This window comes from Chelonoidis abingdonii, chromosome 19 (assembly GCF_003597395.2).
Source record: "Chelonoidis abingdonii isolate Lonesome George chromosome 19, CheloAbing_2.0, whole genome shotgun sequence".
In the NCBI taxonomy this organism is placed as follows: domain Eukaryota; kingdom Metazoa; phylum Chordata; order Testudines; family Testudinidae; genus Chelonoidis; species Chelonoidis abingdonii.
Window position 1 is genome coordinate 23,079,229 of NC_133787.1, and position 16,783 is coordinate 23,096,011.

The window sequence follows — 16,783 nt, forward strand, 5'->3', positions numbered from 1 at the left end:
ACTTAAAGTTGCAAGGGAGAGGGACTGCTAGTGGAATTAAATTGTAACAGACTTAATTTTACTTAGCAACATATTCTGTTGGCCTTCTCCCTCAATGGCCAAAGGCCTGCAAACAGATATAAAGCATTATTACAGCTTCTGCTTATTGCAGATGCTCCTTTAGCTCAAGTAGTAGAGCTACCATATTGCTTTGGGATGCAGGGATTCTCAGCTGTAGTGAATTTCTCAGAAACTTAACAAAAAACTACACACCATTCAGTGGACTAAAAAGATGCAAGGGACTTAAAAAAGACTTTCTTAATGTCTTCTGATGCATTGCTAAGGGACTGCCACGGTGCCACTCCAGCACTGAAGTTTTTGTGGGATTTTGAGACATCAAGTTCACCTGCAGATTTATTAGACTAATTATGACCAAGACTTATGTAGCATTCCATAAGCTATTTAAAGAACAGAGCTGACTATATTCTGTTACCCTTGGAGAATTATTTCTGTCTGGATAAACGCTGAGGTCACCCAATGTGGGGACTCAATTACTGAGGGGGACAGGTTTTGAGTGAGTTAGAAAATAAAGCAAGATATAGTTCCCTTCAATAAAAGACATTCTAAAGTTGTATCCCACCTTCCTTATGTGAACTCTCTGCAGCTTTTCTACATTTTTTATTTTCTTTTTCCAGTGTCTTAAGTTTTAACTGTAGTTCCTTTATTTGTTGTTTTAGTTCCTCAAGTTGTAGGGCCATAGTCTGATTTGCATTGATTAGAGACCAATTTTCTTGTTTTAGTTCTTGGAACTTCTCTTTAGTTGTCTCCAACTGTCCTTGTCTTGTCCGAACAGATACATCTACAGATGACAAGAGAAAACATGTTATAAAACATACAGTATTCACATGGTATTCAGACTTTTCTACATTAGCTCCAAGAGAGGGAAAAAGAATATCAGTCTTTTCACAAATTATTAACATTCTATTATGGAAAATTAAGTATAGCTGGTAGAATAAGAGTACACTAAGCTAGAATGCATGTTCAATTATTTTAAGGAAAGGATCCGTAGGACACAAATCAAATCATGGCACTGATGAGCCTGTGGGGCTAAGAGGGAGAAAAAACTATGGAGTGAGTAAGGGTGTTGTGTAAAAGGATCGTCACCTCTGCTCAAGTGCTTCCAGTTACCACCAGAAAAGGTAGTAGCAGGCTTCCCCCACCCCCAGCATATCTGATGAGGTGAGCAGGCCAAACCTGCTGCTCTCTTCTCCTGCCACATGTAGAGTCCTCTGTTGGGATGGTGTTGGAGGCTCCCCTTCACATCCCAAACAGTTGGTCTTCTAGTTATAAGGTAATAATTGGAGATATACCAATCTCCTAGAACTGGAAGGGACCTTGAAAGGTCATTGAGTCCAGCCCCCTGCCTTCACTAGTAGGACCAATTTTTGCCCCAGATCCCTAGGTGGCCCCCTCAAGCATTGAACTCACATCCCTGGGTTTAACAGGCCAATGCTCAAACCACTGAGCTATCCCTCCCCTGACATTCTTGGGAAGCATGAGGTCATTCATACCTTGCAGAGCTACAGTTTCAGGCTGTCTGCAGAATCAGGCAGATATCACTGCATCAGTTATACTTTGATCATGTTTTCAAACTTTTCTCTGTAGCCATATGAGTTAGAAAACTTGCTTTTTAAAAAAATGAAAGTTGAGATTCTATCACCATCAACAGACTCCAGGAGCTGGAGTCCTCGGGATAAGAGGCTGGGGCCTACAGTGCCTAAGCCTGAATCCAGCTCTGCTTAGGCCAACTGTAGAAGGGGGCTTCAGGAGTATAGATATACATTCCAAGAGCTGCTTAGGGAACCTGGAGTTAGTTATCTATATCTGTCTAGATATTAGATAGCTAAAATATAGTGGTCTCCAACCTTTTTACACATAAGATCACTTTTAGAATTTAAGTGCAACCCAGGATCTACCCTGCCCCTTCCTCGAGGCCCCTCCACTTCCCCTGAAACTCCACCTCGCTCACTCCAACCCCCATTCTCTAGCCCTTGCTTTCCCCTCCACACCCACTTTCACCAGGTTGGGAAAGTGGTTGGAAGGGGGTGCGGGTTCTGGGCTGGGACCGAGGGGTTCAGAACGTGGGAGGGGGCTCTGGACTGAGCCTGGAGCAGACGGCTTTGGTGCAGGAGGGGGCTCCAGGCTGGGGCAGAGTGTTGGGGTGCAGGAGGGGCTACAGGGTGCTGGCTCCAGGAGGGGGGTCAGGGCTGGGGCAGGGGTTCAGTGTGCAGAAGTGGGATCAGGGTGCAGAAGGGGGCATGGGGTGATGGCTCTGGGAGGGGGCTCAGGGCTGGGGTGAGTCTTGGGGTAAAGGAGGGGCTGAGGAGTGCAAGCTCTGGGAGGCACTTTAGGTGCAGGGGGGGCTCAGGCTAGGGCAGAGTGTTAGGGTGCAGAAGGGGGCATGGGGTGTTGGCTCTGGGAGGGAGTTTGGGTGCAAGAGAGGGCTCAGGGCTCAGACACAGTGTGGGGGTGCAGGAGGGGGTATGGGGTACTGGCTCTAGAAGGGGGGTCAGGGCTGGGATGCAGGAAGGGGTATGGTGTGGTGGCTCTAGGAGGGGCTTGGGGGTTGGGGTGTGGTCTCCCACCGTGTGGCACTCATCTCAAATGGCTCTTAGTTGGCGGTGCAATGGGGCTAAGGCAGGCTCCCTGCCTGCCAAGGCCCCTCGCAGCTCTCGGAAGGGGCCAACATGCCCCTGTGGCACCTGTTCGGGGGGGCCACAGGTCCCCGTTCCCAGCCAATAGGAGCTGCGGGGGCGACGCCTGCAGAGAGGAGCAGCATGTGGAGCCACATACCCCTCTGTCCCCTAACCAGGGGCTGCAGGGGTGAGATGGCTCCTTGCGAGAGCGGCAGGGGGCAGGGGCAGGCAGGGAGCCTGCCTTAGCAGCAGCCCAGCTGCACTGTCGGCTTTAAGTGCCCAGAGGTTGTCATCGACTGGGAGAGTCTCCAGGATCGACCAGTCGATCACGATCTACAGGTTGGTGACCACTGCTATATTAAAACAGAAGAGGCTTGTCTATATTACAGCCAGTTTATCTGATATTGGGTGTGTGGGGAGGAGTTAACCTTCTCATATGGCATATGAAAGTGTGAGGGCATAACAGCTTTTTATACAAGAAAAACCTTTGAAAGGAAACCAAAAAAAAAAAATCATAAATTTGAACACGCGTAAATATACCATAGACATTATACACCTCTTTAGGAGATCCACGGAGCTGTGCCTGGAATTGCTGGTTAGATGCAACAATCCATAGACTCGGCAATAGCTGAAGGCAATGCCATGTGTGGATGTACTGCATCACTGCAATTTACACCACTTCAGTCACATTGGTGCAAGTAGCACTGGTAAAATTCTCAAGTGTACACAAAACTTAGGTGACTGGGGAGAAGGGGAAGGATAAATGTTACAATATTGCCTTTCATTCGGATCTCCTAGAGTATGTCACAAAGATGAAGATTCCCAAGACTCATGAGGTAAATAATAATGCTTAGATATTATGAATTTCTTTAATTCCAAGTTCCTTTCTCCATATTTCACTATTGGCTTTATATTCTGTTAATGGCTATTTCTGTACCTGACCTCTCACTGGGAAGACTGGCAAATATCATGCTTTATATCTGACACCTACAATGACTCTTTAATTTTTCAGAGCAACAAGGGGGGTGAGGTAACATATTTTATTGGACCAACTTCTGCTGGTGAGAGACAAGCTTTTGAGCTACACAGAGCTCTTCTTTAGGTTTGAGAAAGGTATTAAAAGCGTCACATCCAAATACAAGATCAAATAGATAGTTTAGCATAAGTAGTTAACACATAATCTAAGACACCATTCGAGGTGAAGTGGCCTGTTAACACCTTTGGAGACATAGGCCAAAAAGAGAGGTTAGTGGGTTACAGATTACTGTAACAAACCATAAATCAGGTGTCTTTATTAATACCATTATTTTTAGTGTCCAGCAAAGCTTTGAATTCAAGCTCCAAGTCTCATCTTTTGAAAGTGTTGTGCAAGTTTCCTTTGGAAATGAGGACTGATAGGTCAGATACAGAGTGATCACTTTGTGAAAAGCTCTGTGTAGCTCGAAAATTCGTCTCTCACCAACAGAAGTTTGTCGAAAAAGAGGTATTACGTCACCCACCTTGTCTTTCTCCTACCTGGGACATGACTACAACAATAATCTTTAATTTATTAGCAGACATGCTATGAAAAGAAATTCCCTTCAGTGCCTATGATTGTTACCTAAATTAATCATATTCAGCCAAAATGCATTCACATTTAGAAAACAAAAACAAATATAAATCATTCATGTGAAGAAAAGCCTGGAGTTACTGCTTTTGTACATGTCACTGAGTATTCAACCTTTTCTATCTCTTGTACTTCAAATATATAACTTTTGCTTTTTGTGTAAAAGCAGAAAAATGTATTAATGTACTTTATTCTAAACCTGTCACTTTAGGTATTATGGCAAAAACAGAGTAGTACCTGGGGATCGTGGAGGCTTTTCGCTTAGTGGATTTTCAACTGCCAGTTTTTGCTCCTAGCAAATAAACAAAATAATGTGAGATAATTTGCTGTAACAGTTATCCTTTTCTATTTTAACAACCTCACCATCAACACAGAAACTACACTATTTATCAAACATTTAAGATCTAAGTTTTATCAATACAATTTTGTAGCCCTTAGTCTCTTTATATGTAATGAATATTTTGTCTTGTTAAATGGATGACAAAAGAAACCATAAGTATAAGGGAGGAGTGTGCTCTTTTAGATAGAGACAGACTCTGTCGTTGCCTCCATTACCCCTGCTGCAAGTCAGTTTAATATCTCTGTGCATCAGTTTACCTATTTGTAAAACTAAGTATTAGCAGCGCTTGGCTACTTAGGCTGAGGTATAGCCACTTATACATTTCTCCTCACTACTTGATTGATAAAAGAAAGAGGGGTTTTTTTGTTTGTTTGTTTTTTAAGAAAAAGAGGAGAGAAATAATGGTTACTTACAATAGTGGCTACAGTCCTTTGAGATTACTGCCTACATGAATACACTCTGTGCATGATGCACATGCCTTGGACTGAAAACTAACAATTTTATAGACAACAGTGTCTGTTGGCCCACTGACTTCAAAGGAGTTGAGAGCACTCAGCATCTATGAGGATTAGGACCTAAATTACATTGATCTGTGGTAGTGTAAGTAATTTGTATCTAGCTATAAACAAACATTTCATTATATACCACCTGTCCACCTAGATAATTATACAGCGACCGCACTGTAGTATCTGAGCACTTAAATTACAAAGAAAACAATGCTAAAGGCCAGCTTCTATCCACAGTTACCTGGTAAAATACTATTTACTGGCAAAATCTATGAGAGTTCCCACCTCCTTCATACCTCACAAAGTAGTAAGTAGCCAGCTGTTTCACTCATTTCTGGCCACCCCCACAGATCTGTGTAAATTGCATTATAGTCAATTTGCTAAGGCAATCAGAAATGGAAACTGCTTCCAAACTAGGGATATTTTTCAGAAGAGAAGGAAGATTAAATATGTTAAACTTTTTAATTGTTGATAGAGAATAATGGTTTATTTGCTCATTTAAATATCAGTATAATACTTAAAAGTGTATAAATGAAAGTGTAGTGTCAAGGCATACAGTTGGGTTTTTCTGTCATATGGCAGACATCTAGAGTCCTCTGGTGGCTATTATAAATTGGTTTCACTGTACTCTGAGTGGAGAACTCTTATACAGGAAACAGAAGGAAGCTAAAAACTCTGAATTTGTTTCCCTTAATCAACACAGTGCTGGTGAAGGTACAAGAGCCTCACAAAGTCGTGCGGTGATCCTGTCGAGCAAAACAGAATACGGCTGGATCGAGAGACTGCCTTTGGATTCTGCAGGAATAACACTTACTTACCCTAGGGTATGTCTACACTACGGGATTATTCCGATTTTACATAAACCGGTTTTGTAAAACAGATTGTATAAAGTCAAGTGCACGTGGCCAAACTAAGCACATTAATTCGGCGGTGTGCGTCGATGTAACGAGGCTAGCATCCTTTTCCGGAGTGTTGCACTGTGGGTAGCTATCCCATTGTTCCCGCAGTCTCCCTCGCCCCTTGGAATTCTGGGTTGAGATTCCAGTGCCTGATGGGGCAAAAAACATTGTTGTGGGTGGTTCTGGGTACAGCCTCACCCTCTCCCTCCGTGAAAGCAGCAGACAACCGTTTTGCGCCTTTTTTCTTGGTTGAACTGTGCAAACGCCATAGCACAGCAAGCATGGACCCTGCTCAGATCAAGACCACAATCGTGGACGTTGTAAACACCTCACCCATTCTCGTGCAGTCTGTGCTGAACCAGGACCTGCAAAGCCAGGCAAGAAGGAGGCAGCTACGGCAGAGCGGCGACGAGAGTGATGAGAACATAGACACAGAATTCTCTCAAACCATGGGCCCCTGAGCTTTGGAGATCCTGCTGGTAATGGGGCAGGTTCTAGCCACTGAACGCCGATTTTGGGACAGGGAAACAAGCACAGACAGGTGGGACCACATAGTTTTGCGGGTTTGGGATGATTCCCAGTGGCTGCAAAACTTTCGCATGCGTAAGGGCACTTTCATGGAACTTTGTGACTTGCTTTCCCCTGCCCTGAAATGCCATAATACCAAGATGAGAGCAGCCCTCACAGTTGAGAAGTGAGTGGCAATAGCCCTCTGGAAGCTTGCAAACACCAGACAGCTACCGGTCAGTTCAAGCGAATCATTGTGGAGTGGGAAAAACTCTACTGCGGGGCTGCTGTATGCAAGTAGCCAAAGCAATCAAATACTCTGCTACGAAAGGAGTGTGACTCGCAATGTCAGGTCATAGTGGATGGCTTCCTGCAATGGAATTCCCTAACTGTGGTGGGGCGATAGATGGAACCATACCTATCTAATGGCACCGGAGCACCAGGGCACCCAGTACATAAACCGCAAGGGATACTTTTCAATGGTGCGTGAAAGCACTGGTAGATCACAAGGGACATTCACCAACATCCACATGGGTGGCCAGAAAGGGGTCTATGATGCGCGCTGCTCAGGAACACTACTCTGTTAAACGGCTGCACAAGGGAATTACTTCCCAGACAGAAAATAACAAGTTGGGATGTTGAAATGCCTGTAGTTATCCTGGGGGACCACACCCCTGATGCCATGACTCAGAGCCATACACAGGCACCTGAACGTAGTCAGGACTGTTTCAACTACAGCGAGCAAGTGAGAATGGTGGTAGAATGTGCATTTGGCCGTTTAAAGGTGCGCTGCGACCATTACTGACTTGCTCAGGCCTAGCAAACCAATGTCCCATTGTTATGCTGCTTGCTGTGTCTCCACAATCCTGTGAGAGAATGGGGAGACCTTTATGGGGGTGAGGCTGAGGCAAATCGCTGCCGCGACTACGCACAGAGACACCGGAGGCGATTAGAAGAGCACACCACGACGCGTGCCAGAGAGAAGCTTGAAAACAAGTTTCATCATGGCCAGGGACAGTGTGATGACTGTTTGTTGTTCCCTGATTGACTCATTCCCTGTAAGACCCACCCTCCCTTTGATTACAGTTTCTTAAGGAAATAAGTCACTATCGTTAAAAATCATGTATTCTTATTAAAATCATTATAAAAAGAGGGAGAAAATTGACAAGGTAGCCCGGTGTGGTTTGGGAGGAGGATAGAAGGGAAAGGAAAAGGCACTAAAAAAAATGCAAAGTAAGACAGTTTGGGGCTGTCACCGCGGTGCAGAAGCTCCCCACAGCATTCTCACGTCTGGGAAGAAAGAATGGAACATGGTGAAGGGTAAGGTTTACACAGGGCTGCAGCGGCAACTCTGGACCCTGCTGCGTTCCGACCCACCAACGCAGAGGATGTCAGGTTGACACGCAGTAGCCCGCGTTGCATCCCGCCACTGCTGATCTTCCTGCAACGCACTCTCATCTCGAGCGTCCCTGCTCACGTTCGTGTTTGAATGCTCTGACGTTCGGTGCTTGTTCCTAGCAGATGGGAATTTGAGGCGGCTTTTCGAATGGAGCCCTCTCCACGTCACTGGTCTCGTAAGAACCACGTCACTCAGATAGCTCTTCATTGCGGGCACTTCAGATTCCGAGAACATTCGTCTCGTGTCTTTTGCCGTTCCTTAGTCTGAGATAGACTTCAGTATGAGAGGGAGGCTTGAAAATTGCAGTGCATAGGGAGGAAAAAAGGGAGAAAGTATTAAAAGATACATTTACAGGAAAGCTTATCACTCTTCACGGTGAACAACACTATTCAACTACATAGGCAAGTGTGATTTCACTACAAGCGCATTTTGCATCTTAATATTGAAGTCCTGGCTCTGGGTGTTAGAGATCTCACAAGACGCAGGTCCGGCAGCAGAATTAGCTGCATCGCCATGGTAAGCATTGCCTTTCGCTTCTGCACGCTTCATATCACACATGCCTCCGTTCCCAAATACCAAGCAATCCTGTTCAGTGCTGCTTCTTTCCTGTTAACGGTGCAGCAGCAGAACCACCCTCCACTTACGATCTCCCCCCCACGCGTAAGGTATCATGTGAATCACACGTAAATGCCACTTTCCCCACCCACGTGGCTGGTGGCAGGAAGATCCCTGCTGCACAGCAGCAAAAAAGCATCAGCGCCATTCCACCTGTAGCAAGTGGCCATGCAGACACGCTACCAAGTCAAGTCCAGGGATGCTCACCTAACCAACCTGATTCAACTCATTGTATCACTTCATGACTCACCACCGTAATGACACATTGCAAAATGTCAAATCAGAATAAAGGCGTATGGCCATTCCCACCTACCGGCTAGCCTGTTGCAGGCAAGAGTTCTACGCAAGCAGGCACTCATAGGAGCCATCTCTGTCCCTTAAAACCGAATTCAACCAGTATTCATGAATGAATCACTCCCTGAGGATAACACAGTGAGATAAAGGAAAGGATGTTGCTTGAATGCCAGCAATCACCGGGACCATACCGCAGCTAGCTTTGTCAATGCAATGATAACCACTACTGCTACATGCATGGCGTGGTCAAGTGTCCACCATGTGACGGAATAGGCTGCCTGGCCAAAACCTCTGCAAAGGCTTTTGGAGTACCTCAGGAGAGCTTCATGAGATGTCCTGGAGGATTTCCGCTCCATCCCAAGACATGTTAACAAACTTTTCCAAAAATGTACGCAAATCAAAAAGCTTGCTTTTAAACACTACAACAGTACACTCACCAAGTTCACTTCCATGGCTTCGTTGTCTGGGCTAGTGGTGGAGGCTGGGAGGGTAATCGTCTGGGTGAGAAAAAGCTCCTGCTGTTGAGAGAACGGAGTGCTGTGTGCTCTCTAAGCCTCGTCCTCCTCTTCCTCCTCCTCATCTTCCCGTCCCAGAATCCTCAGGCATGGCTCAGATCTACACCACCTCGGAATCCATGGACAGGGGTAGGGTAGTGGTGGAGACCCCTCTAGAATATCCAGCTCAGCACAGAAGCGGCAGTTTTCAACCCTCCGAACCTTCCGTTGCTTCTTTGGTTCTGCTAGCCTGTCTGAGCTCCTTAACTTTCACTCTGCACTGCACCGAGTCCCTGGTATGGCCTTTCTCCATCATGGCCTTGGAAATTTTTTCAAATGTTTTTCATTCGTCTTTTGGAAGCGCAGAATCTCTCCCCATATAGCGATCAGATCCAGTACCCCTGTGCGGTCCATGCTGGAGTCTCTTTTCGATTCTCAGGAGACTGCATTGTTACCTGTGCTGATGAGCTCTGCGTGGTCACCTGCGCTGGTGAACTCTCCACGCTGGGCAAAGAGGAAATGAAATTCAAAAGCTGGTGGGGCTTTTCCTGTCTACCTAGCCAGTGCATCCGAGTTCAGACTGCTGTCCAGAGTGGTCACAGTGGTGCACTGTGGGATACCGCCCGGAGGCCAATACCATCAATTTGCGGCCACACTAACCCTAATCCGATATGCTAATACCGATTTCAGCACTATTCCTCTCGTCGGGGAGGAGTACAGAAACCGGTTTAAAGAGCCCTTTATATCGATATAACGGGCCTCGTTGTGTGGATGGGTGCAGCGTTAAATCGGTTTAACGCTGCTAAAATCAGTATAAATGCGTAGTGTAGACCAGGCCTTACAGTAGCTGTGTTCCTTCTGAATTTGCTGTCCATATATATTTCACTGGTGGGTATGCATGCACCCAATGCATTCACGTTTGGATTATTTTGGCCAGCAGTGTCTTTTGGGGGCTGACCTGAGAGTCCTCATGCCTCCTACCAAGGACATAAAGGGAGCAGCAATCCCAATAGCCCCTCAGTTCCTTCGCCAATACACAATCAAGGTGTTATCAGGTTTCATACCAGCGGGGAAGAGAGATGGGTTGTGGAATATACATGGACAATACATGTCAAAGAACCACACCTACTACAAGTAAGTAAACATTTCCTTTTCTTTCAGTGTTTGTCCATATATATTCCACAGTTGGTAACTCAGGGCTGGTCTACACTACGGGGGAAAATCGATCTTAGATATGCAACTTCAGCTACGTGAATAACGTAGCTGAAGTTGAAGTATCTAAGATCGAATTACTCACCGTCCTCACAGCGCGGGATCGATGTCTGCGGCTCCCCTGGCTGGTGGAGTTCCAGAATCGATATAATGATATAGATGAGACGCGATATATCGATCCCCGAGCAATCGATTGCTACCCGCCGATACGGTGGATAATGAAGACGTAGCCTCAGAAGCAGTGACCTAGATCACTGGAGGTGAGTCCTAGGAGTCTACCTAAATAGCAGTTGTAGGAGAGCTCCACTAAATTAGTATCAAATCTTGACACCGCCACTACAAGATAATGCTGGGTGACTACATGTACTGCACCGCAAATAGTTGCCCTACCTATCTCCAATATGGGAACTTTTCTTACAGGAACAACACAGTGATCTGGTAGTAGTGCTCACTCTATTGTGCCCAGTAGGGTGAGCTGTCAGTATCCTAGATGGGTCTATCCTGCTAATACAGCTAGATACAAGCAGAAATCCAGTCAGAAACTGTGTTGAAATGACCTTTTAGCTCTGTATCCATAAACTATGAAAAAATCTGGGGGATATTCTCAGTGACTTAGTTCTATCTATATAGAAAGCAAAGGCTCTTAGACCACCTAGGGTGAAAAGCTACACCTTGCCTTTTATTTGAATGTAGTTTTAGGGGAAGAATAGGTAGATGGATGATTAGATTTAAGTTACGGTCAGGGATCACTGCAGTTGGTGTTTCAATGACACCTTCTCTTTATGAAAAATTGTATATGGGGTATGACCCTACACTCCGCATTATTCATAGAGATATGATATGAATATGACATAACTACAATGTGTTCTATGCAAGATTGGTCATGTGAGATATCACTGGAAAGTTCTTGATTTACTGAATATGATTATCCTACTTTATACATGTATAATTTCTGTATCTGAAGTTAGGAATATGGACTATGTATCAGTTACAAAAATTTTTACACCTGGGGAATGCCCACCAGCCAAAATGCAATCAGTCTGGCTGGTCAGTCAAAGGGCCATTAGGGAGAACAATAGAACTTTGAAGATGCTAATCTCCCACCTTCCTGAGAAGCTTCCTGGGATGCTGCCTTGGCACTGCAGGGTCACGTGATCATGTCACCTGGTACTGTACCCCATCTTGGCCTACTAGTATTTTTCCATTAATAGGGGATGGGGACCAAACTGGGAAACAAAGGATTCCCACCACATATAAAACCTATTTAAGACAGGAGAGTGAGTTAATCAGAAGTCATTCTTCACTGAATCCCCGCCCAGGATGACTGCTGAGAACATCCAAAAAACAAGGGCGCGGGGGGGGGGGGGGGGGGGAGATAAGAGTTGAGCCCAGGCTGGAAAAGGTGTCTGGCCTGTGAAAGAAATGCCTAAAACAACACTTAGGGTGAGAAATTACTACTTGTAACCAGTTTACTAAATGTATTGAGCTTAGTTTACATATTTGTTTTATTTGCTCAGTAATCTGCTTTGATCTATTTGCTAATCCTTATAATCACTTAAAATCTACCTTTGTAGTTTAATAAACTTGTTTTGTTTATGCTAAAACCGTTTGTGGGATTCTGGGGGGGTGGGGGAAGCTGTGCATATCTTCTTCCACATTGAGTGAGAGAGCAACTTTCATGAGCTTATGCTGTACAGCTTTCTGTGCAGTGCAAGACAATACAATTTTGGGTTTGAAGCGTGTGTCCCTACCTTTGTGTGTGCTAGAGGAGGCTTGAGGGCCTGGCACAGCAGTAGAGGGTGAGAGAGCCCAGGCTGGTGGAATGGGTGGACTCACTAGGACTCCAGTACATCAGGTGGCACCCCAGAGTAAGGGGTAACCCATCACATGGGGGTCCTGCCATGACTGCCTCTGTCTCCTCTACCCTTCTGATCAATGTTACTGCTACTAGAAAGATGTTTTAATGGAAAGATAAAACAGGGAACATGTGGCAAGTGGCTCTACAGGTGAGCCTATTAACCCCATTAGTACAATATTTAGATCCCAAGGAGGGTGAGCATCAATGACATAGGGACATACCCACATACAGCTTTTCAAAAATCTAGCTAGCATAGGGCCTGAAAATAAGAAATACCCCTGAACTGGAGAGTGGAAAACTGCTGTTAGTGAGTTGTCTGCTAGATGATCTCAGGAAATTCACTGACAATCCAGAGTTCTTTAAAGAGAGAAGGTAGTCCAGTATGTTTGGTATTTGTGACAGGGATAGGGATACTACCGTTACTGCACCTGGGCAGTGAATTTCTTCCATTTAGCTGCATAAGCACACCTTGTTGAGTCTTCTGTTATTGATTAGGATGCTTTGTACTTCAGATGAACAGTATCTTTCCACGGAGGTCAGCCAGATAGCATCCATACTGTGAGGTTCAGAGTGAGTAGAATGGGATGGAAGATTTGACTGCATCTCTGCAATATTATGTCTGCCTGGAGAGGCAACTGTATCCGAATTTGGATGGAGAGATTGTTTAGGTCCCAGTACCAGAACTGTCTCAGCCATGCTGGAGCTACCATGATCCTTGTAGCTGAGTCCTGCCTAGGCCTTCTGAGAACACTCAGGATTAATGGAACGGGAGGATAAGTGTACATCAGACCTGTGACAGATATGGCAATTTCTTTAAAGACCTTATTGTATTAAGTTTACATATTATTGTGGGCCAGGAATGTACGTAACCTCTTGAAGGGGGAGATGTGAACAGATGTAGAACCTGAGAGTTCAAAAAGAATATACTGAAAATGTGCCACACAGATATGAACTTTTGGGACAATTATGTGGATTTCCTGAGGAATCCCTAGGGAACAGTTAAAGCAAATTCCCCAACTACGGTTATGCAAAAACCCAGCCTTCTGTAACTATGCCCTGAAGAGAGTGCCATTGTCTGCTGATTATTTAATATAAAAGGCCAAGATCAAAGACCTAAGCTATATAAAGAAATGGCTGATCAGCCCAGGTATTCTGGTTCTAAGATAAATGAACCTGTTGGGAAAACCCAGCTGTAGGTTTTGAAGAACTGGCACCTACTAGAGCCTGAGGTTAGGATGACCTCAGGTAAGCTTTTTAGCATGCATGTAGGTTGTTTTACTGTGTTCAACGTATTTTCTCTGTAATGCATTTACGTTAAGAATAAATGTGCTTGCTTAGAAGGAGCTTTATGGTAACTTACAACTACAGGCAATACATGGGTCAGAGCTTCCTCAGAGAGAGAGCAAAGCACAAGTGCCAACTTTTTAGGCAGTCTGCTTACTCAGGCTATCACAGTGTAAGGCATGGATCTGTGCAGCCTTAAAACTCCTGGTCAGAAAGGAGTGAGACACAAGTCTCTGCCCATGAGAGACAATGTCTGAGAGCCAAAAGCCTAAAACGTGTGCCCTTGGTGGATCAAAAGGACGATTACAGGTACAGTTGCCCTGAAACTGTGACAAAGCCCAGGGACCATGTTATCATGAAAGCATCAGATAGGAATCCCTAATTATGTCCTCTCTGGAGCAGAGTTTTTGATATTTCTCATTTTCTTTGGTGGCAAAGAAGTATGTGGTGCAATAACCCCACTTCAGAAATAAGTCTTGGATTATGCTGTTACTGACCACTTGTGGGCACTTGAAAATTGTCTGCTGAGGTGATCTGTCATAATGTTCTGTAATCCTGATAAATGTACTGCTATCAGAGTAATTTCATGGTGGATACAAAAGTTCTATAGATATACAGCCTCCTGACATAGAGAAGTACATCTTGATCCCCTTTGCTTGTTATATAAAACATGGCTATAGTAGTGTCCATCATTTGAATTATCAGTCCTTTCAGAAACAGGAAGAAAGCTGTGCATGCCCGATAAATGGCTTTCAGCTCAAAGACATTTATGTGGAGTCATGTTTCCCCAGAAGTCCAAGTACACTGTGTTTTGAAGATTGTCCAAATGGGTTCCTCATCCTAATGTGGAGACATCTATCACTAACATCTTTGAACTCCCTCTCAGAATTTCAGAGGATCCTTCCACCAATTTAATGATTATGGTCCTTCTGATGGAACACAGACTAACATATCCATGTGTGCTTGGTCGATACACAGACTTTAACTACCCTTTCATGCAATGAGATTGAAGTCTGGAATGCTGAGTTACATAGGTACAAGAGGCGATGTAAGCTCTCAGACTGAGATAATTTCTCGACGATATCCTAGAGTGAGTGTGTAGGTGGGCAGATAGATTTGAAGTCCTATACTACACCTTTCTTGTGGCAACATGGAGTCTTATTGCTCTTATAGAGTCTTGAGTTGGAGTCAGTATTGACTTTTCTGTTTAATTTTAGGCCTAAAGAGGCAAAAAGATGCAGAGTACACTGAATGAATGGAATCTGTTACTTTTTATGCAATATTCCGAAAATGAGACAGTCATGCATATGTGAAAACACCTGTACTCCTTGTCTCTGGACTAAGCATTTCGTGACTGTCGTAGGTGCTGTTGCTAGGCTGAATAATAGCATCCTGATAGTAGGCACTGCCCACCTGAGATGTCAGTTATCTACTGTGGCCAGAATTAATAATATAAGAATGGCCATACTGGGTCAGACCAAACGTCCATCCAGCGCAGTATCATGTCTTCTGATAGTGGCCAATGCCAGGTGTCCCAGAGGAAGTGAACCTAACAGGTAATGATCAAGTGATCTCTCTCCTGCCATTCATCTCCACCCTCAGACAGAGGCTAGGGACACCATTCCTTACCCATCCTGGCTAATAGCTATTAATGGACTTAATCTCCACGAATTTCTCTAGTTCTCTTTTAAACCCTGTTATAGTCCTAGCCTTCACAACCTCATCAGGCAAGGAGTTCCACAGGTTGACTGTGCACTGTATAAAGAAGAACTTCTTTTATTTGTTTTAAACCTGCTGCCCATTAATTTCATTTGGTGGATTCTAGTTCTTATTTTATGGGAACACATAAATAACTTTTCCTTATTCACTTTCTCCACACCACTCATGATTTTATATACATTCTATCATATCCCTCTTAGTCTCCTCTTTTCCAAGATGAAAGGTCCTAGCCTCTTTAATCTCTCTCATATGGGACCTGTTCCAAACCTCTAATCATTTTAGTTGCCCTTCTCTGAACCTTTCCTAATGCCAGTATATCTTTTTTGAGATGAGGAGACCCCATCTGTCTCCTCATCTCAAAATGTGGGCGTACCATGGATTTACATAAGGGCAATAAGATATTCTTCGTCTTATTCTCTATCCCTTTTTGAATGATTCCTAACATCCTGTTTGGTTTTTTGACTGCCACTGCACACTGTGTGGACATCTTCAGAGAATAATCCATGATGACTCCAAGATCTCTTTCCTGATTAGTTGTAGCTAAATTAGCCCCCATCATATTGTATGTATAGTTGAGGTTATTTTTCCCAATGTGCATTACTTTACATTTATCCACATTAAATTTCATTTGCCATTTTGTTGCCCAATCACTTCATTTTGTGACATCTTTTTGAAGTTCTTCACTGTCTGCTTTGGTCTTAACTATCTTAAGCAGTTTAGTATCATCTGCATACTTTGCCACCTCACTGTTTATCCCTTTCTCCAGATCATTTATGAATAAATTGAATAGGATTGGTCCTAGCATTGACTCTTGGGGAACACCACTAGTTACCCCTCTCCATTCTGAAAATTTACCATTCATTCTTACCCTTTGTTCCCTGTCTTTTGACCAGTTTTCAATCCATGAAAGAATCTTCCCTCTTATCCCATGACAACTTAATTTACGTAAGAGCCTTTGGTGAGTGACCTTGTCAAAGACTTTCTGGAAATCTAAGTACACTATGTCCACTGGATCCCCCTTGTCCACATTTGTTGACCCCTTCAAAGAACTCTAATAGATTAGTAAGACATGATTTCCCTTTACAGAAACCATGTTGACTTTTGCCCAACAATTTATGTTCTTCTATGTGCCTGACAATTTTATTCCTTACTACTGTTTCAACTAATTTGTCCAGTACTGATAATTTGCTATAGGAATATAAGAATCCTAGAGATCAAGATTTGCATACCAGTAATTTGGAACTAGAGTTATAATTACTGAGGCCAGAGTTACCATCCTTAATTTGAAATTGTGAGTGCAAGTGTTCAGTTGTCTCAGAACCAGAACAGAGTGCTAGACACCTTTCTTTTTGGGAATCAGAAGGGAAATGAGAAT

General features: G+C 44.1%; 1 protein-coding gene across 1 annotated transcript in view; it reads right to left on the reverse strand.

The window, feature by feature from the left end:
• CEP89 (centrosomal protein 89) overlaps nucleotides 1–16,783 on the reverse strand; it is a 133,081-nt gene that overhangs the window by 97,329 nt on the left and 18,969 nt on the right. Inside the window, exons 7-8 of the mRNA XM_075073627.1 lie at nucleotides 4,519–4,573; nucleotides 620–838 (exon numbers count right to left, since the gene is read on the reverse strand). Coding sequence (XP_074929728.1) covers nucleotides 620–838; nucleotides 4,519–4,573 — 274 coding nt within the window. The remainder of the gene's footprint in view (nucleotides 1–619; nucleotides 839–4,518; nucleotides 4,574–16,783) is intronic.